This window comes from Sciurus vulgaris (assembly GCF_902686455.1).
Source record: "Sciurus vulgaris genome assembly, chromosome: 9".
In the NCBI taxonomy this organism is placed as follows: Eukaryota; Metazoa; Chordata; class Mammalia; order Rodentia; family Sciuridae; genus Sciurus; species Sciurus vulgaris.
Window position 1 is genome coordinate 144356650 of NC_136469.1, and position 22703 is coordinate 144379352.

The 22703-nt window shown below is 43.2% G+C and overlaps 1 protein-coding gene across 9 annotated transcripts in view; it reads right to left on the reverse strand.

Annotated features, from left to right (window-relative positions):
* ADD1 (adducin 1) overlaps nt 1–22703 on the reverse strand; it is a gene marked incomplete at its 3' end in the record, with an annotated part of 69146 nt that overhangs the window by 27141 nt on the left and 19302 nt on the right. For 8 of the 9 annotated variants that reach the window (XM_079154400.1, XM_079154403.1, XM_079154402.1 and 5 more), the window contains exons 2-4: nt 10029–10243; nt 5119–5281; nt 2747–2898 (exon numbers count right to left, since the gene is read on the reverse strand). In XM_079154400.1, coding sequence (XP_079010526.1) covers nt 2747–2898; nt 5119–5281; nt 10029–10223 — 510 coding nt within the window. In that variant the 5' untranslated portion in view covers nt 10224–10243. Of the gene's footprint in view, nt 1–2746; nt 2899–5118; nt 5282–10028; nt 10244–12115; nt 12250–22703 lie in introns of those variants that run through there. The other variant, XM_079154401.1, reaches the window with a different exon arrangement.

A 22703-nucleotide genomic window follows, 5' to 3' on the forward strand; every position in this document is an offset into this window, starting at 1 on the left:
TGTGTACACATATCTCACACTACTGTAAATAGTATACATTTCATATGTTCTCATTTCTAATAATGTCTGACTTGTCATGTTTCACTTAAGTTTATTTTTCACAGAATATAATGTTCTCTCAAATTGATGTTGAGTAATAGGCTATTGGACTTCCTTTTGTGAGCTTAACAGATCTGTATATTTTAATTTAAAAAAACGTTTAAAATACAGAATTCTCTGAGTCTGAAGCAAAAATGAGAAAGTGCAAAATAGAGACACCAGTTAAGGACCACAAGGAAAGATGCAGAGTATACTGTGCCAGCAGGGCCTCTCTGGGTTGTCCCTCCTCTCCCCAAAGGCTCTAAATCCAACACAATCTCATTCCAAAGACCTAGTCCAGACCTTCCAATCCAGTCCTCTGAGACCTGTCAGCACTTTAAATCCCCTGAGTGGAAAATCCCCATGACCCACTTTCAAGAAAGGGCAGAATGAACTATTGGTCCACTTTGTTGCACTGATAAATTTAATTAATATTTATTTTCTGTCAAGTATCTATAGGATAATACTTTGTTTAAAAAACAGAAGCCATAAATAATAAAATTTAAAAATATATTTTTTAAAAAACATCTCTTCCTCAAAGACTCTAGTTCTACTTGACAAAACAAAATATTTTTGGTAACTTGGATTTCTTTTCACTCATATTAAGATCCAAGCAAATCATTCACAGGAGATTAAAACACGTAACTATGACATTTTAATCCTGTCAATTCCTAAACAACTAAAGGAGAAAAACATAATTCACATGAGTCAAACCGACATCAACATAGTAGTGTAACAGGACTAGTGGTCAGCAGCATTTTAAAATCTGCAAAGAATGTGGAGCTTTTATTACAGCTATGGATTACATTTCCTGTGATAGCTGGAACACTTTCATGCAGCTAATTTTTAGGCAACTATTCAGCTTTGAATCTCCACTACAGCATCCTGTCAAGTATAATGAGCCAGAGGTCAGCCATTTTCCAGCAGACACCAGGGAGCCGAGACTTGTGCTAGGCTAACTGGATCACCGAGCAAACGTCAAAAGGCCTAGCAAGCGCAGTTTTACTGAGGTGATTTCAGCTCAGCGGGCTTTCATTCCATTGATCACCCTCAAGTATTCATGGTGTATCTATCCTATGTGGGCACCGTTCCTGATGCTGGGCCACAGCAGAGACCAGGAAAGCACCGTCCCTCAAGGAGCTGACGTTCCTGTGGACAAAGTCAAACAACCAAGCATACAGAGGGAAGGTCACTGCTATGGGGAACAAGCAGGGCAACTTCCAGCCCACATGAGTGCATACCACACAGGTAGGACACTGCATTTTCAAGTTGTGAAGAAGTTCACATTAAGCAATGAAAACGGAAAAGTGAGAGGGCGACTCAGCATCCCTGCCTGAGATCAATGTCCAGCCCCAACACCCAGCACACTGGCCACAAGGGTGGGCTCCAGACCACCACCCCAGGAGGTCAAATGGTCCATAAGAGAACTGAACCAAGCACCACTAGGTATGAGTCCACATGCGGAAACCACTCTGTGTGTGTGTGTGTGTGAAGAGGGGGGTGCGGGGAAAGTTGGAACTATCTAAGTCTTAAGAGAAACACTTGTTACAACAGCAGGTCCTATAGTAATAATTTTAAATTATCCAATAAAGGAAATTAAATGGAAACACACACACACACGCATACACATGCACACAGAAGACTGCAATAAGTTTAAAAACCCAAGGAAGCAGATCAAAGAAAAAACCATCTCTATAAAAGAATGAAAAAAAAGAAAGAAACCTGCTGATGCCTTACGAATCTAAAAAGGCAGGAGCAAATGAAATTCCAGGCCAGCAGAGGAAGTCAGAGGCAGGACCCTGTAACAGGCAGTCAGGAGTACAGAATGGTTAAAATATCCCATTTTTTTTCTGTGGCATAATGAGGTCATTTGCTAGGGGGAGGTCAGGAGTTTCGAAGATTGCCAAAAAGGCTTAAATACTAGTGAGTGTGTAAGAGAGACATCCTATGGTTGCCGGGCAACCCTGGGGTCCATCTGAGACTGGGGTTGTTGATCTATGAGGAAAGCCAGTGAGTTCTGTGATGAGACTACCTGCAGCAGGATCTGGCTGCCCAGAGGCAGGAGCAGCAAGCAACACAAGACTGAAATGATGGATCGTGAAAGCAAGTAAATAATGGGCTGATGGTCAGAATGCAGAAGGAACTACCCACAAGGGTAAGACTCATGTCATTCACAGATATAATTCAAATTAGAACAAGGCCAGGTACAAGAAAGTAGATATCCAGTAATATTTGTTACAAGAATGAACTGAAAGAAAGAAATGGACTGATAATATCAGGGGGGAAAAAAGTGCTTCAAACTGGAGCAGTTGAAGAGACAAGTAATGTAAGAGAGAGAGAAGGCTCTGATCAGAGTTTGGAAGGAAATACCTCTATTCTTAGGTTTTTAAGTATAAAAAGAATTTTAGGAACTGCCTGTAAATTTGGCAAACACTCACTTATTAGGTTAGCAGGCCAGAAAGAAGATATAAAGAGCAGCTACTCTCATAACTCTTGACCCAAACTTGCCAATCCTCAGGTTATGACGCTTTAGTCAAGCATCTGAAGAGAAAGTGTTCCAAGGGCTATTAAAGCTTGGCCAGCTTCCCTCTTCTCCTGCACGGAAGGAGGTGGTGCTGGATATGCTGTTCCACAGCCTGGGCAGCGCCTGCCCCATGGTAACACTCACTGTGATATGATTGTAGATGAGCTGAGACCACCCAAAGAGATCTGCCAGCCTGTAAAATGCTGCCAATTTACACCGCAGCAACTTCTCCCCTTTGTCATATGCAATGGAGTCAGATCCTCTGAGGTCATTCACAGGAGTCACCATACCAAGACCTGAAATGAAGAAAAACAAGACTCAAATATTGTTACTTATCAAATGTAAATCAAATAACAAAGGTTCTGAGATGTTTATCTTCCACATTCAGTTATGAAGTCTCAAAAACTTCAAAGACAGATCAAGCTCTTCAATATTAATTACTAAGTTAGAAGTAAGTAAAGAAAAGGAAGCCAAATTTGTAGTGTGCAGTAAAGCATGCTTAGAAAGAAATTTAGAGCATTGCCAGGCATGGTGGTGCACACCTATAACTCCAGCGACTCAAGAGGCCGAGTCAGAAGATCACAAGTTCAAGGCCAGCCTCAGCAACTTAGCAGGGCCCTAAGCAGCTTAGTGAGACCCTGTCTCAAAATATAAAATAAAAAGGGCTGGGGCTATGGCTCAGTAGTTAAACTCCGCTGGTTCAATCCCAGTACCAAAAAATAAAAACAGAAATTTACAACATTAAACATGTGTTAGAACAGAAGACAAAATTAAGGTTTCTGATTAAAGCAGAAGCTAGCTTTTTAGGACAGATATAAAATAGAACTAAAAATTAAAAACACATATCCTAAAAAATCCTATTTCTACTAAGCTGAAATTACAGTTATAAACATTTCCACAAAGAAAACTCTAGGCCTAGACCAGGGCATGGTAGCATACGCCTGTAATCCCAGCAGCTTGGGAGGCTGAGACAGGAGGATCACGAGTACAAAGTCAGCCTCAGCAAAAGCAAGGTGCTAAGCAACTCAGTGGATCCTGTCTCTAAATAAAAATACAAAACAGGACTGGAGATGTAGCTCAGTGGCTAAGTGCCCCTGGGTTCAATCCCCAGTACCAAAAAAAAGAAAAGAAAAGAAAAAGAAAACTCTGGGCCTAGATGATACTATGAATTCTGTCAACCATTTAGGGAAGAAATAATAACGAGTCTATACAAACTTTTCCAGAACACTTGCCAACTCATTCTAGGAGGCCAGCATTACCTTGCTACCAAAACCACACAAAGACATCACAAGAAAAAACAGATGAATGCTTTTCGTGAACTTTCGTACACTAAAAAGTATTTAACATAGCCTTAGCAAATAATCCAGCAATGTGTAAATGTTTTAAAAGTCATGATCAGTAGGGCTCATCTCAAAAGTGCAAGGCTGGTTCAGCATTCAAACCCTGATCAACAGCCAGGACCAAGCTCTTGCACTTGCACTGGACGCTGTGCCAGGGTCCCAGCCATGACAGTAGCACAGCAGGGAAAAGGACTCTGGAGAGGAAGAAAAGTCTGTTTCCTATTGTTTTTCCTTTCTTTCTTTCTTTTCCGTTTTTTTTGGAGGGGCTGAGATTACTGAAAAATATTTGCTTCATCTCTGGTTGTGAAATGGTACACAAGTGAAAATCTATTATTATCTAACTCATATTAAATATCACAAAAAACTGAAACCCATGTAAAAACATGAAAACCTGCAAAAAAAAAAAAAAAAAAAGTACCACCGCCTTAAAAAAAAAAAAAAAAAAAAAAAAAAAAACACGAAAGCCTTGCTAGAAGCCATTAGTCTTCAGGACAAAAGCCTGAGCTGGCAAACCTCAGTGCCCGACAGACATCAGTGGAGCACAGCTGGTGATTACCAGCACCCGCTGAGAACAGGCAGAGCAGACAGGCAACCCAGCAGTCAGAGCAGCTGAGGCAGGACACCCCGTGCAGGTCAGACTGGGGCGCACAAGCCACCTAGGTCTGCCTGGTGGTGTTATGTCTGTGAATTCAGCAGCCACACAGAGGTCCACTCCCAAGGCTCACACTCACACCCCGACACTTTCCCTCCGGCTTGTCTTTTGTAGTTTCTCTATTTCTCACTAGTTTGCAAGCAGCACTGAAGAGTGGTAGGTTAGGTAGGAAATAGTGGTGGGTAAGAAATGTTGGCAGTTGAAATGAATTCAGTCAAAACTGATGTGCTACATGTGAGCATGATTTCTGATTAGTTATTTTAATCCACAAAGAGTCTCTGAAGTCACATAAAGTCATGTGCCTTGGAAATAACAGCATCTCTTGTTTTAATAGAAAAGGAGTTCTCTACATTTAAGACATTTTGGGTTCAGTCTTGTTTTCACCACAACTGACTAAAACACATTAATTTTCAAGACACTCAACACTGTGGACTGCAGTTACATGTTCACCTATTTCACACAAGAGAGCTTCAGGATTTCACCTAGAAAATGACAGTGTGCACAAGCACTTGAGAACTACTCACTCATGTTTAAGGCGGCCATCCCTCCTTGCGGAGCTGCTGGGTAGACATTTGGTACATTGGTGGTCATGAAATCTGCAATCTGCTGCAATGCCAATAAGCCGGTGGGGTTTTTCCCCTTTTTAAATTGTTCTTGTATCATCGACTCCAACTCTTCACAGAAAGCCTGATAAAACAAGTGAAAAAACATTTCTGTGTGTTAAGAGGTGACTATCAAATAAATAAACCAATTTTTTTTTTGTTTGTTTTCCTTTCCACTGCTGGAAAGGAAAGAGATATTCTCATATATTACTACTGGGACTATAAATTGGTATATTCTTTTCTGCTAAGTTATTTAATAAAACGAAAGCTTAAAAATGTGAGTAGGAATTCTAGTCCTAGGAATCTATTTGAAGAAAATAATCAGGAATGTGCCCAAAGATTTGTTCATTTCAGCATTACTTTTAAAACAGAAGAATAGGGTTTGTGTGCTCAGTGGTAGAGCACTTGCCTAGCATGCCTAAAACCCCAATACAGGATAAAGGAGGGGGTTAGTGGGGAATGGTAGCCTCCATTTCCAATAATAGAGGACTGAGCAGATACCCTGAGAATTCCATGTATGCATTCAACAAGAAAAGCTGAAAAAACTGAAGAGGCAGATAATAGCTCTTGGTATATTTTTTAGTCAAAAGGGTTATAAAGCAATGTAACCAGTTTCAGAGCAAATATACATCTAAACAGAAAAGACTATAAGTAAATTCATTAAAATGTTAACCATAATTCTCTTAGTGACAGAACTATTGATTTTCATATTCTACTTTGTGCTTTCCAGTATTTCCCCCAAAATGCTACCAAAATTACCTTTCTAAAGTGGAACATGGGTCTGGGATTGTAGCTCAGAGGTAAAATGCTTGTGTAGCATGTGTGGGGCACTAGGTTCAATTCTCAGCACCACATATAAATATAATGAATAAAATAAAGATCTATCAACATCTAAAAATTTTTTTTAAATAAATAAAGTGGAAAAAGGAACCCTCATATACACATCCCTTATCAAAGAATATTATATTAGGCAAAAAGATCCAATTGGACTGATGATGCTTGTAATATAAAGTCACTTATAATAGCACATAGTTTCCCTAAACTCAACGCAGTTTTTTCACATAGCCTAGTAAGAAATACTCATCTTTAGGGGCTAGGGATACAGCTCAGTTGGTCGAGTGCTTGCTTAGCATGCACAGGGTCCTGGGTTCAATTCCTAGCACCACCAAAAAGAAAGAAAGACGTATTCATCTTCTTGTCAAATAGTTATAAGTGGTATCTGCTATGAAAATGCAAGTGCCCTGGATGATGACCCACACATGACCCCCCATTCAACTTAGTTCTACTTCACTGCTTGAATGGAGAATATCAGCAGGAAACTGCCAAGGACAGCATGGGGATACAGGCAAAAAACAAACCCACTGCTGGTAATTCAGCAGTAGAAGAGGAAGTCATCCAAGAGCCCACTGAAGCACTGCTCCAAGTGGAGCACACTTGTAATCCCAGCAACTCAGGAGGCTAAGGCAGGAGGATGGCAAGTTTGAAGCCAGCCTCAGCAACTTGGCAAGGCCCTGTCTCAAAATTTAAAAAAAAAAAAAAAAAAAAAAAAGGAGGTCTGGGTGTAGTTCAATGGTAAAGCTCTCCTGGGTTCAATTCCCAGTACTTAAAAAAAAAAAAAGAGAGAGAAAGAAAGAAAAAGTGCTCTCTAAAGCACCCCTACCTACATTATGATAAATAATATCACAGATCATATTCCGTGACAGTCAATAAGGGAGGAAAAACCAATCAAGAAATAAATCATCAGAACATAATTACTGGACAGCTGCAGGGATGCACACCTGTAATCCCAGCAACTCGGGAAACTGAGGCAGGAAGTTCACAAGTTCAAGGCCAGCCTGGGCAATTCAGCAAGACCCTGACTCAAAATTAAAAACAGAAAAGGCTGGGGGATGGTATAGCTCAGTGGTACAGCACCCCTGGGTTCAATCTGCAGAACCAAGAAAAAGAAGTACGAGAGAGACAGATGTCCTGTACTCCATGGACAGTGTTGGTCACAGGGGGTACAAAAGCCAAATTAAAAGCTGCCTGCCCTTAGGGCCATCAATCTGAAAGTTCAAACGACCCATTTTAATGGTTTCCAAATCTACATACACATCTATGAAAAGGCTGAGACAAACTTTAGATAAGAAGTTGAAACCTTAGTGAAGAAACAAAAGAGAAAAAGTACAGTGTAGAGGCCTTGTGCACCAACAGTACAGATGGCAAGGAGCCGGGCTGAGCAGGGACAAGGGAGGGCCTGCAGAGTCCCACCTACACCCAGCACCCACCTCCACCAGCGGGCACAGCCCAGGCCCTCACATGATCCTGTGGTGGCAACTCCTAATGGCTTGACATCCTAGTCCTGCATCTCAGCCTCCAGATCCCCCTCCTCCAGCTCACCTCATCCCCAATCCCGGGGCCACATCCCAGGCCTTCTCATTCCTGGTAACTTGTGCTTCTCTTAGATCCTCAGGCCATGGATGTGATCCCCAACTACTCCCTTCTAGCAGTGAACTCACCCTTTCTTCCATCCCATCATGACCCCAGCACCTTCCCACCACCCCTTGCCTTCCTGTGTCCTGCCCTTACCAACTTAGACCCAATGAAATCATTTCTCCAACTCCCTACCATTTCATGTGGAAAAATCTTGACCCTGGTTAAATTCAACCCTTCTTCCCTCCTCCTGGTGCTTGGCAAAGTGGCTAGGGCAGGATTGAAGACAGCCCACATAACCATGCTGTGCTGTCTGACCTGAGTCCATGGCCTCTGGCTCGAATTGCCCTCTGCAGTAACCCAGGACGTCCTTGAGTCTCCTTGCCCATTTCCTCCACTCCTCTTCATGCCCTCTCTCCTGCAGACTCCGACACCACTCCCTTTGCCCATTCTCAGCAAGCTCCTGCTTAAACCCACCAGCCCTCACAGCTGTGCCCACAGCCTGCCTCCCTCTACACTGCGGCTGAGACCCACCCCTCCACTTGCACTCTGGCTCCCCATGCCAACTCGCCTACCAAAGGGCAGGGTACCCATAATCCCTCTCCTAGACCAAGGGCTTTTCCCTCTCCCCTGGAGAGCTCCATCAATATGCAAATACACTGTCATTTCACACATTTGACAAGGAAAACACTTTTCAGTTCCACAACCCCCTCTAGTTATGCTCCCTTTCAGCAAAGGCTTCCAAGAACTGTCTAGCTCTGCAGTCTGATTTCTCTCCTTACACCCTCGAGTCCATGGCTCTGCCTTCCACCTGCGGCTCACCACATTACCCAGAGACCAACGCCAGGCCTCACTTCAGCAGCCTCCCGGCAATACTCGACCCAGCCACTTCTCCAATCTTTGCAACTACTTCCTGCACTTGGCTTCTCCTGGTTTTCTTCCCACTGTCACTGGCTGCTCCTTCTCAGACTCCTGCGGGTTCTTCCTCATCTCCCAGAGCACAGTCCTCAGTCCTCTTCTCTACCAACTCTCCTCCCCTGGTGAGCTTGTCCGCTTTGACAGTGTGCTGAGGGCTCCCGCGCTGGGATCTCTGCCTAGATCTCTCCCTGAATTCCAGACTTCAATCCCACTCCTACAAAAGCTCTCCTTGTGCAAAGCTGAAATGGGGATGACTTCTCCACCAGTCTCCCAGGTCTCAGGAATGCTCACTTCCACGTTTCCAGCTGCTCAGGCCCCAAGCCCCACAGTGTCTAACAACTCCACCCCATCACACCTGACAATCTAAAAGCTTTACACACATCACCCACTTGACCCCTGTCACAACCCTAAGAGGAAGGGAATACCATCAGCATGTCTATTTTATAGATTGAAAACCGAGTCATGGAAAAATTTGGAAACTTGGCCAGGACTATTCAATGATGCTAAAAACCATCCAATTCTATCTTTCCTTCCTCCCACTCTATCAACAAATGGGATGGCAGAAAATTCTAACAGGTGTACTCTTAAAACATTTGTTTTGTTCACTGCTTTATCCGTAGTGCTTGATGTACACAAAATTCTTAATTCTCTGAGGAGTGCATGGGAAAAAGTCCCCCTTTCTGCTATCTGTGAAATGCTGCCGTGCCAATTATGTGTGAGAAGAATTAAGTAAAGGCAGAAATCTCTCAGAAAATGTCTGGTGGAGAACAAATCCTACAGGTATTCCATTCTGGACAGGTAACAGAAACAGTTCACAGAAAGGAGGGACTACTCCCACAGAGCCAGACTCCACAGGAAATGCAAGAGAATGTACCAGGGAGGTAGTGAGAGAGGCAGAAGAAGGGCATTCTGGGAGAGACAGGTGCAAAAACATGCAGCAGCTAGCTAAATGTCATCTGAAGCTGCTAGTGCTGAGTGCAAGGGAAACAGACAAGAGAGGCAAACAAAATACATCATGATTTACCCCACTGGCTTGCCAGTGTCATGCTGTTAAAGTGATGTTCAAAACTAATTTCTGCCAGGCACAGTGGCACACGCCTGTAAACCCAGCGGCTTGGGAGGCCGAGGCAGGAGGATCACAAGTTCTATACCAGCCTCAGCAACTTAGTGAGGCTCTGTCTCAAAATAAAAAATAAAAAGGGCTGGAGATGTGGTTCAGTAGTTAAGTGCCCCAGGGTAAATCCCCAGTACCAAAAAATTAGTAAATAAATAAGCAAGCCCCCTGGAGAAGCAGTTAAGACAGGAAGAAAGAAAAGTAAAGGCTTCCTCTTCTTCTGACACTGAAGATTCTTCATTGTGTCTGATAACAGATGATGCTGAACTCCTTCAACAACCATCTGCCAAGATATGAGGCACCACTTTCTCTGTTAGATAAACCGATGAGGTCATTCATACAACAGCATAAAAAGATAATACATGCACAGAGAAAGCACTCCTCTTACAGGGCTTTGCAGAATCATGGACACTCTCTTCTTCTGTTCCATCATATTGAAGTCCTGGCGAAGATCGGGTGCCATGTTCCTCTCTCGCAAGTATTCTGGATTGTTTTCATCCACTCTGTCGAAATACCTCTCCTTGTGAGGGGCTGTAGTTGGGGGTGGTGATGTCACCACTGCGGCCTGAGTATCACCATTCATTGCAAACTCTTTCTAGGGCCCTAAAAAATCAAAATAAAAAAGAATTATTGTTTTCAAATCAATGTCCAACATCATTTCATAATGAGCACATCAGCCTGGTAAATACAATCTTCAGCATGGGGACACAATGACTGATAGAGGAGCCATGACCTTTGGGTCAATCTTCACATGGGGACACAATGACTGATGGAGGAGCCATGACCTTTGGGTTCTTTGTGGCTTCAGAGGCACAGGCTGATCAGTAGTCCCACCCTCCATAACCAGTAGCCATGTTCTCCATCAGACAACAGAAGAACAATCTAACAAAGCTATTGTGTCCTCTGACAAATCCAAAGAGAGCTGGATATTAAACTTTTAATTACATGATAATTTACATTCATAATTTATCCCACACAAAAAGGATCTGCTAGTAGCAGCACAGCTCATTTCTGAAGAAATCTGATTCCCCCACCCACCCTTCCCCAACCCAGTGCTAGGGATGAAGGTGGAATTTTCCACATGCTAGGCAAGTTCTCTACCACTGAACCACACCCACTGCCCTAAGAAATTTGACTTCTGATAGGTTTTCAAAAAGGAATCAGTTGTGACCCTGCAAAGGACTCCCCAAACAGATCAGGGGAAGAGAAGTTGCTCACACGTCTGCATTCATGCAGATGGAGACTGTGATGGACTGACAGATCTGGCTCCATGAGAATGTTCTGGGCCAGACTCTAAGGGAAATGACTAAACAGATTCCATTTTGCTCTGAGACTCCATGTTATGTAGGAAACAAGCTTCTCCCATGGGAACACCCGCCTCTGTACCCATCATCAGTTACTTGGTGTGACATGTTTAATAATATACAATGGCAACTCCTATGTAGTAATCAATGTACCATGTGAACGGAGATTGTGTGGATGTCAGCAACCATTCTTTAGTTTGTACCTAGGTAAGGGTCAGTTTGACCCACTTCCCCCTCTGTCAATGATCTCATGATGTTAGTTTGTAATTTTGAATCATAGCAACAGACACTTATGATTGATGTGATTTTTGGTATAAGAACCCCTACAACCCCTGTGGTCCGGGCTGTTCTCCCAATAGCCATTTTTTGGGGCATTGTGTGAGACAGTCAGCTGGCCGGCTTAATAAAGACTCTCAAATTTAGACTTCTCAGTGGTGACTGTTCTGTTCTTAAGTTGCGCCCCATAACAGAAACATTCCTTATTAATAATCACATTTTTGTGCAAAGACTAAATAGCAATAAATACAATAAGTGTCAATATGCCCCAGTTTGTGAATAACCTAAAAGATGCCAAGATGGTTCATTCTATTTAACCCCAACCTCTCAACCTGAAATGTTCTTAAATACTACATAATGTTCATCTTTAATCCCTAAGCAAAACCTTTAATAATCATGCCAAAGTTCCCTATTTCTATAAAATACTGAAAGACTGCTTCAACAATAAACATACAGTATTTACAGAGCATTTACTATGTCCAGTTCATTTTATGCTGGGCACAAAAATTAATCGACATGGTCTACACTTCAGAAAAAGTTCAGACATAATTTAGCAAGAGAGACAGACTCATTATAAAAGGCAGGAGTATTGTTTGAGAGTGTTAAAGAAAACTCTGGAGACCAAGGGATCCCTGAAATAAAAGGATTTACCAAGCTGTTACACATGTGAGCCAGAAAAGAACCAGTCTGAACAAGTTCCTGCAACTACTAGCAGCACTGCTAGAAGAGTTAGAAACACGTCTGCAGACTTAGAAGAGAAGAGCATTTTCTTAATGAAAATTTGGAGAAGGAAAGTACCAATCACTGACGCTGAACTTACACTAGCCATGCAGGACAGGCAGGGTGATGCAAAGTGGGGACCTCTGGGGAAGGACAGACAGCCCAGGAAGAGCACCTGTAAGCAGGATACGACATGCCCCGTGGTCCCAGGTCTCAGCACACATCAGGAAGTGGGACAGTTTTCGTTGGCTTGGCCTGTAGATACCCTGATGAACTTCCCTTATTTTCTCCTCCTTCCATCCTCCAATGTTGAAGTTTGAGCACTAGAGAAGCACGCCAAGGCAAGCACATGAAGCAGGTTTTACTTAAAGGCAATAACACAGGCTTCTCCAGGGAAGGAAAAGGGGGCCACGGCTGGTTTTGTGGTATCCCAAGAAGTGAGAGCACCCTGCCCTCTTATAGACTAAAGTTTCCTTTGTTCTCTTGCTCTCTTCCCCTTACATCTCTCCTTCCTGCCTAGGTGACTAGGCCTAGGAGTTGGCAAAAGGTGAGAAGCAGATGGGCAGCGGTTGGCTAGCTGGAGAACATGGACAGAAAAGTGAGTGGAACCAGAACCTACCACAGTCCCCAGCATATGTGAGGTTGTAAACAAAACAAAACAAAACAAAAAAAAAAAATTTTAATAAAAAAGGAATAAGAAGTAAAAAACAAGATAAAAGTCTGTGAAGCCACTGGTAGAGATTTCTAATGGTGAGTGACTGAGTAACAGCTCCTCAGGCAACAGAGATTAAAAGGTAGAGAGTTAAAGGTTAATGGGATTAGTACCTGGTGCCAGCCTGACCACACACCCAAACCTAGTAGCAAACACTGAAATGCACAGAAGAGAACAAAACTAGATCCTTGGGCCTTGGGCTGAGGCAGACCTTCTGCAGGATGCCATGTGCACAGGCAAAAGCCAGGGAAAGGGAGAAGCAGAGGATCTCCTCACAAGAGAACATTGTGCTACACCAGACACTGGCACACACGACCACAGAACAGAAGGAGGTGCTTTCAAGTCCTGCCGGAGAAGACGCATTCAGCAATGTCAACAACTCCAACAACTTGTTAACTGAAATGATTTTGGGAGGTGGGGGTGGGGCTGGGGATTGAACTCGGGGGCACTTGATCACTGAGCCACATCCCCAGCCCTATTTTGTATTTTATTTGGAGACAGAGTCTCACTAATAGTGAGTTGCTTAGCAGCTCACTGTTGCTGAGGCTGGCTCTGAACTCACGATTCTCCTGCCTCAGCCTCCGGAGCCAGATTATAGGCATGTGCCACCATGCCTGGCTATGTGCTGAGGTTCGAACCCAGTGCCTCACACATGCTAGGCAAGTGCTCTACCACTGAGCCACGACCCCAGCCCTGAAGTAATTATTTTAAGACCTTGAAAACCATCAAGTGGTCACAACAGATGCTACATGAAGCAGAATTGCCCAGCTAAGGCTTGCCTAAATTCATGGTGTACAAAACCATAACATATGATAAAGTAATCATTAAAGCTACTCAGTCCTGGGAAGGCTTTCTGTGATGCAATAGACAGTTCCAGTTAAGGGAAAGGAAAATGATGACCGCAGGCAAGCTGCATGCTGGACACTGCTCTGAAATTATCTGATCAGTTCTCAGTGCCCCTGGGTTGACACACCATTATTCTCCTCACTTTGAAGATGAAGACAGTTATTTAGCTAGAAAGTAAAAGGGCTGGGATTTGCTTCCTGATTCCCAGAGAGTCCTAAAAGATTCTTTGTGAAGCCAACAAATTCAAGATAAGACAGGCTGCTTTCCTTTTGCTGAAAACTGCCACGTGAACAGAGTAAGAAGGTCTGTAGACTAGGCTTGCCCGTACTCCACCCCTTCATCTAAGATTAAATTAAAATGTACGCATTCTGAGCTCAGTAGGCAAGATTGAGCATGGCCCCCCTTTTTTTAGTATGTATTTTCAGTTGTTGATGGATCCTCATTTTATTCATTTATATATATGCAGTGCTAAAAATCAAACCCACATGCTAGGCAAGCACTCTACCATTGAGTCACAACCCCAGCCTGCTGACCCTACTTTTTAAGTACAAACCTATAACTGGTCTTCCTCAATTCTAGCTTTGGGTTTTGTTAATGTGGTATTATGGTTTTGGATATGAGGCATCCCCCAAAAGCTCATGTGTGAGACAATGCAAGAAGAGTTCAGAGGAGAAATGATTGGGTTGTGAGAGTCTTAACCCAACCAGTGAATTAATCACCTGATGGAATGAATTAACTAAGTGGTGACTGGAGGCAGGTAGGGTGTGGCTGGAGGAAGTGGGAATTGGGGCATGGCTTTTGGGGGAGGGTGCATGCGTGTGTATTTCTATCTGGCAAGTGCAGTCTCTCTGTTCCCTGATGAGGCAAGTTGCTTCCCTCTGCCACACTCTTCCGCCACAATGTTCTGCCTCACCTAGACCCCTGAGGAATGGATCCCACCTCCTAAGGACAAAGACCTCTGAAACTGTGAGTCCTCAAATAAACCTTTCCTGCAGCGAAATAGCTGACTAAAACATGGTTTTAAGGATGTTTTAAGAATACTTTTAAAAAGAATTAAAATAATTTTGAAAGGACTACTTTAATGTCCAACAATAAATGATTAGTTACAAAATAAATATTAAAACCTGCTCAAAACCACATTTCCCAAGCATGGAACCTCCTACCCTCCTGGTAGCACCCTCAGGACCTACAGTCCCCGGGTCACCAAAGTTTCAGGTAGCACTGGATTTAGAACACCCTGCTCTCTCAGGGCAAGCCAGCGCCTACTCCACCAAGCAGATGGAGTCTGAGTCTGCTGCTGCACAATAGCCTCAGACCAGCAGCGGCTTCTCCCACTGCTGAACAGTGACCTGCTTGACCCTAGAACTCACCCTTGCAAGAGAGGAGGCGGGATCTTTCATAAAGGAATGGGTTTCATCTTTCCTCTCCACTGCTGGTTCATAAGTGGCAGAAAAAGAGGAACTGGAGAGGGGTTTTACACTGTATAAAAGCAGTTCCACTGTGGACGGTCAAGGTTAAAACCGACTTTGTGAGGGAAGGACCAAGCACCAAATTTAGAATCAATCACAAGAAGCACTATTTTTAAAGAAACCCTGCTAACTTCAAATGTTGGTGGTGGGGTTAATAGCAAAAGTAAAGCCGTGTGACTGACTAATCCATGCTAATATTGAATTTCCAATCACTGTGCTGAAATGTTTACTATCTGAAGGGAGGCTGTTTAGTACTTAATACTAAAATGTTCATTCCTTAACACTAAAAGGAATAATAAAGACTAGCTCAATCCAGTGACTGGGGGCAATGGACTCAAGTCCTCTAACCCATGAGCATGCCTATCATTTCAGAAAACACCAGGCATCAGAAAACATTACTGACAGATTTCAATGCATACTCTTGTGTTATAAAAAGCCACAGTATTATTTATAGAAAAAACGAGAAATGTAATTTTCAAACTAATTTTTAGGAAATGATACTATGTTGTTTCAATGGTAATTCAAAAGTCAGAAAAATTTTAAAACTTAAGTGAATTAGTTCACTGAGAATGTACGTATATCTACTATTTTGACCATTAAAATGTGTTCTGCCCACACACACATCTGCACTGAACTTTAAATTTTATGTAATAATATTCCTTGATTTAAGCTACTGAATAGCCATGTCATTTTTCCTTCACAGGTGAATACAGATGTATGGTCTCAGTGTATGAACAGAAAAAAATTACTCTGCATTGATTTTCTTTGCACAGCCTTTATTAACCACCAGTATGAATCTTTTTCCCATTTTGTAAAATAAGAAAATTGGATTACAAGTTCCCAGGGTCCTTGAGCATTTCAAAACATTGTGACTTTATGACATACATATATTTGTAATATTTTCATCATTTAATGCAAGTGTGTTCCACTGTAAATTACTTTTCCTGAGAACACGGAGAAAAGTAAATATTTTACCCTTTTTGTCCCATTGTCCCAGATGTGAAGGACCCATAAGAACTTATTTAAATATGGTATATACTATAATTATATGAAATACACTTACAAAAATATGATTATATAATGATTATAATAAAATATTAACATAATATATATAAGCTCTATATTATAAATTTCAACCTATTTTAAAGCAGCAGTGTAAATTCCATCGAAATGCTCACAAAATTGAGGGGCTGGGGATATAGTTTAGTTCATAGAGTGCTTGCCTGTCAAGTACAAGGCCCTGGGTTCAATCCCCAGCACAGGGAAAAAAAAAAAAAAAAAAAAAAAAAAAAAAAAAATATATATATATATATATGTATACACACATATACTAAAATACTAAAATCACAAAATTGAAAACCTGGGACTTAATGGGTTAAATGTGGGGGACAGGGGACCTGTTCAATGCAAAATTATGAAACTACTATGAGATTTTTTAGTATAATGTCTATACACAACTGAAACCATGGGCTGGACGTATGCAGCTCAGTGGTAGAGCGCCTGCCTCACGTGCATGTGTGAGGCCCTGGTCTGACCCCAGTACCACATACACAAAAACAGATCTGGGGGAAAAAAAGAGAAAACAAGTCTGCATGGATTGTGACAGAAAAGCTTGGCCTGCCCATGTGACAATTATTCATTCACTTCGTCCCACCCACAAACGCAGCTGAGATCCAGAGCATTCGCTCCCCTCCCAGACCAGTAACACCCTCCTATTAGGTTCCTCTATTCATCCCCCACAGTGATCCATTCTCCACCACTTGGCCAGACTTTTAAAATATAAAATCAGATCAGGTCACTAACACGACTACTGAAAACCTGAAGCTAATACCTGGACCTCAGCTGGATTTTGATTGAACAAATTGTGAAATGTAAATCTAAAAATGACATTTGAACAATTAACTGAATATTGATGCTATAAAAGAATTGTTAAACTTTTTAAAGTGTGATATTACTATGATCAGACAGAGAAATACTTATGGATGAAATAATACAATGCTTGAATTGTACCTGAAACATGGGGGAGCAGGAGAGGAGGCATACACAAGAATGAGACTGGCCATGGGCTGGTTCCTGCTGAAGTCAGGTGAAGCACCAGGGTCGCTGGGTCCTCTCTTTAGAAGAGCTTGCAATGCTCCGTGACGCATCCTTGCTCAGTGCAAGGCGCCACCAGACCTTCAACAGGCCTCCACCTGTCTCCAGACAACATCCTTCTGTATGCTCCTTCAGTACTGTGTCATTGGTATCAGGATGGGAGATGATTTCAATATTAACATTCCTTTTGAATGTCCCAGAGGACACCATCCTGCCTAGGATGCTAGGGTAAATCCGGAAATACTAAGGGTGCCCTGCTATAGTTTTTCTTAACAAACGTATTCAGGGCCAGAATGAGCCATCCTCGCAAATGTGTAACCTGTCTTCAAACCAAAAGTCGGACAAATTTTCTCTAAACCATCCAGTGAATTCCAGAACCTTTGGACAGATTCTGTTATTTCTCAGCACCATCCATTTTGACAGACTTTTTTGCTAATGGGTGACTATTTCAAGTGTCCACATGATTTACTTCTGAATTCCTAAAGTCAGGGATTGAAAACCAAACCAAAGATTGAAACAAGCAAGACTGAAACACAAAGGTGGCCATTAAAGAAGTTCTCTGGGTTAAAATGCCTGTTGGAAGACTCAGAGAGTCTTACTAAATCTCTAAATGTTCTTGAAGTATTTCTCAGAAAGTATGATTATTGGACACTAATGAACTGTTGTTTCAGCAGGTGTGTTAGTTTTGCATCACCGTGACAAAATAACAGAAAAATCAACTTACAGGAGTTAAGATTTATTTTAGCTCCCAGTACCAGAGCTTACAAGTCCAGAGAGAGTTGGCCCCATTACTGTGGGCCTGAGGTGGGGAAGGTGCAGAGAACAGAATTGCTCACTTCATGGCAGTCGGGAAGGACTGGGGTATGGGACAGGGTAAGATACAGTCCCCAAGGGTGCACCCCCAAGGACCCACTCCTTTCACCTCGGTCCCACCCCATCCAGTTTCTACCATCTCCCATTAGTCCCCTCAGCTATGAATTCATCAGTGGATTAATCCACTGAGAGCCCTCATGATCCAATCACTTGCCAAGAGCCCCCACCTCTGAACACCTCTGATGCATTGAGGACCAAGCCTTTAACACATGAGCTTTGTGGGACACTCCTACCCTACAAATAACAGCAAGTATCAAATATACTTGTGTGGTAACAGAAATGGTAACCAGTGCTGGTGACCTTGGCCATCTGGACTTCTGAGTGCCTCTGGAATTGTCAACAGGAGAATAGGACAAGAAGTGACTCCTGTAATATCCTCCTGTTTCTATTAATTCCTAATAGTAGACATATTAGTTCCAACATATCTTCATTAGAGATACTGTCCACGTGTGCAAGGTGCCAGAGATAAAAAGATACAAATGCCATGAGAGAAGTTACCTATCGTGTATCACAGGGAGGGAGTGTCCACTGGCAGGAGGTGGAAAGAGCACACAGGGCATGTTATGGGCTAAATGGTGTTCCCTCAAAATTCCTATGTTGAAATTCTCAATCGCTGTACTCCAGCATGTAACCTCATAGGGAAAGAGGGAACGAGGGTCCTGGCAGGTATAATCAGTTCAGACGAGGTCACACTGGAGCGGGTGGCCCTCATCCCCACGACTGGTGTCCTTGTGAAAGGGGAGCTTGGACAGACTCGCAGGCAGGGAGAACGTCCTGTGATGATAACAGCAGAGTTCAGGGTGCTGGTTCTACGAGCCAAGGAGCCCCAGGGACGTGGGAACCACCAGGAGCTGCAGGGGGGCCTGGGACAGATGCTCCCTCACAGCCTCAGGGGAGCTGGCCTTGGACACCTTGCTGGGGACCGGCAGCTTCCGGGAGGGTGAGACATCCATCAGTTTAGCCCCAGGTTCGTATTACTTTGTTATGGCATAACTCGGAAACACGCAGCAAGGGCTGTTCAGGAAATCGTCACAGTAGAGATGCTTCCCAGGTGGCCTGGGGAGGTAGCAGCCACCTGGTGAAGGAATACCTCCAGAGCTCTAAAGAAGGGCAACAGTGAGAAAGCTGGTCATCAACTTACCTCAGATTTTACACTGCCCTGGTTCCCAGCAGTGCCCAATAAGATTTTAAGTTTACTGTTTTTTTGTTTTTGGGGGGGAGGTTGGTACCAGAGATTAAACCCAGGGGTGTTTTACCACTGAGCTACAACCCCCACCCCTTTTTATTTTTAATGTTGAGACAGGGTCTAAGTTACTTTGGGCCTTGCTAAGTGGTTGAGGCTGGCCTCAGACTTGCGATCCTCCTGCCTCAGCCTTCCGAAGCACTGGGATTACAGGCATGTGCCAACCACCGAGCCCTAAGTTTTTTTTTTTTTTTTTTTTCTCTCAGTAAGTTTTAAGTGAACTAATTAAACTATTCTCTCCCTTCAAAACCTTTCAGCCCCCAATCCTACACACAGGCCAACTCAAATTTTTCCTGCTCTGTGCAGCCTGCCACCAGCCTGACTCCTGGCCTCCCACATGCCAGGACACTTTATTTCTACCTCCTTCACAGCCATTTCCAAACAGGACCAAATTCTTTGTATTTATGCTTTTTCCACCACCCAGTCTGTGGGCTATAAAGAGCAGAGACAATGGGCTGGGGCGTAGCTCAGTGGCAGAGCACTTGCCTAGCATGCATGAGGCACTGTGTTCAATCTTTAGTACCAAATTAATAAAAATAAATAAAACAAAGACACTGTCTACCTACAACTACAAAAAAAATTTTTTTATGATAAAAGAGCAGAGACAATCCATTTCTACCTTGTTCTGTGAATGAGCCCCAGGGTACCCCATACAGTAGGAGCTCGACTGAGACTGTGCTTCAAGTAAGTTACCTGCTACCAGGGACAACTCACTCCTGAGAGAAAGGGCTCTGTGAAGGGTTACATCCAGAGTGAAACTGCACCTTCAGGACACTCTCTTGATGAAGTCAAAGGCAGAACCTCCGCTGGGAAAAGTGGCCAGACTGAAACAGATTCGGAGGAGCCAACACTGAAGCCACACCCAGGTCTGGGGCTGGAGCAGGGCTGACAAAATCAGCACATGCCCCAACAAGTACCTCGACACATGGGAGCCCCCAAATTCACAACAAACTCAGAAACCTGCAAGCCTGGAAACAGCACTGAAAGGGGGACTCTAACACCCACTGGCAGGAGGGAGCCAATGAAACAGTAGACTGCAGAGCTGAACCCTCCTTGCTTACAGGGCCTGCTAGGAATGCAGACCCCACCCTCCTGAAAAGAGAGACACCACCTCAAGACTTTATGCTGAAGCTGCTGCGTCTCAGATTCAGGATCACTGAAAATGCCCTGCTCTGGACCTCAGGGCTCAGAAAAAGCCTTTAATTACTCGGAGCGGATCATTTCTATTCCTGGGTCTCTGGATGTTCTCCTCAGATGAGCACTTCTTTTAAATAGTCTTCATTATCAATTTGTTATTGTAGCAAATGTAAGAGTGTGGTATATCTAATTACTTAGTTACTAAGTAGTTTATTTTTAAAATATCAAAAGATCTTTTCCCCTACCCTTAACTTTACCTTCACATTCTGGTGGAAGACCTCTATAAAATCACATATTAATGTGGATCCATCTATATTTTTTACTTTGTTTCTTAATGACAGGATCCAAGAAACTTTTAAGCTGTAGAGTAAGTTTTCAAGTGTAAGCACTGTCTCTGATAACCAATCCTTGGTCAGCTCTGATCCTTTTTCCAAATATGTTGGCCTGCATATACTTTGGGTCATTCTATCCTTTGTAGATCAAGATGTTTTATATATGCCTTTAAAGACTGGAATTATGGCTGTTCCCTAATTAAAATTGAAGATAAGTGATTGCTACTGAGAGCATTTAACACTATTGCTAGCACCTCATACTATGGTGTCATTCTGCTGAAGCTCTCAAGACTTGGTCCAAATTCCTGGAGGACCATATCTTTTGGCTGATTCCGTTTCTTTCCTTGGAAAAAGTGACATATTCAAAAGAAATTAAAATGTCAGAATTAAAAAAAAAAAAAAAATGGTGGAGATGTAGTTCGGTGGTTAAGAGCCCCTGGTTCAATCCCCAGTACCAAAAATCTCCAAGTGACAGGGCTGGGGGTCTAACTCAGTGGTAGAGCACATGCTTAGCATGTGCAAGACCCTGGGTTCAATCTCCAATAACCTCCCCACCAAAAAAAAAAAAAAAAAAAAAAAAAAACAAATAATTCTAGTCAGGCACAGAGGTGCACACCTATAATCCCAGCAGCTCAGGAAGCTGAGGCAGGAGGATCAAGAGTTCAAAGCCAGTCTCAGTAACAGTGAGGTGCTAAGCAGCCCAGTGAGACACTGTCTCTAAATAAAATACAAAAAAGGGCTGCAGATGTGGCTCAGTGGCTGAGTGTCCCTGAGTTCAATCCCTGGTACCCACCCCACTCCCCCCAAAAAAATCCAAGTGCTATTAGAAAGGGTAAAATTAAGCTACAAAAGAAAAATAAAGTTGCCAAAAGCAAATTTAAACAAAGGAAAATTATGATTCAAATGACATATTTTTATTATTTGTTTTTACTTAACTAAAACACTGCCACTGCAACAGACATGACAGTAGGAAACATTTAACACTTGTTAAATTGTTACTTACAGATCCTGTACAGTTTCAAATGCAGCTGAAAAGAGCCACAAAATAACTGGCATCCTTCCAGTGAGTGAACATTCACTCAGTGGTCAAACTTTCACTGATCTCTGCTGGGAGGCTACCTGAAGCCCGGCACTGTCCAACCACCCAGACAACTGAGGAAGTCCCCAAACAAATGCAGCTTTCTGCCTTCAGGGTGCATACCTTCCCACAGAGGAGCCAGGAGGACAGGGACCCTGAGTAAACCGCACAGCAGTCCCTCAGAAGGTGAGGTCTATGAGTGGGGACTGGAATCCAGGAGGTGGGAAGGAAGTCACATGTTAGGTAGGAAGAGCAAAGGAGTCCAAGAGGGGGGCAGCCAAGCAAAGAGACTCAGGTGGAGAGGGCCCTAGCCAGGTGGCCTTGCATCAGAAAGGCACTTCAGCTAGGGGGCAGCTAGAGCCAAGGCCTGGGGTGAGAACTGGCTTCAGTTTGGAAGTGTGAAAGGGGAATGAAAGTGTTAGTGAGCTTTCGTCACTGATAAATACATGACAAAAACAACTCAAAGAAGGAAAGATTTATCTGGCTCAGTTTCAGTCTATGGTCAGCAGCTCCATTTCTCTGGACCTGCGATGAAGTAGAACTTCATGGCAGAAGGTTTGGTGAAGGAAAGTTGCTCGGTTCCTGGCAGCCAGGAAGGGAGGGGGAGAGGGAGATCCAGGAGCAGGTCAGGAGAGTCACCTTCCAGGGCAGCACCCAAGGATCTTCCTCCAACTAGGCTCCACCTCCAACAATTTTTACCAACTCCCAATTCCATTCAGCTTTGAATCCATCAATGGATTTATCAGCTGATGAGGTTAATGGCCTCACAGTCCATTTGCTTCCCCAAAATCCTCAACTCTGAATACTGCTGCACTGGCAAATGGCCCTTTGACGAACATTTCATACCCTAACTACAACAAGCACTGAGACATTTCCTTTAATATTACGGTAAAGAAGCAAAAGCCAGCTGGGTGCAGTGGTACACGCCTGTAATCCCAGAGGCTTGGGAGGCTGAGGCAGGAGGATCATGAGTTCAAAG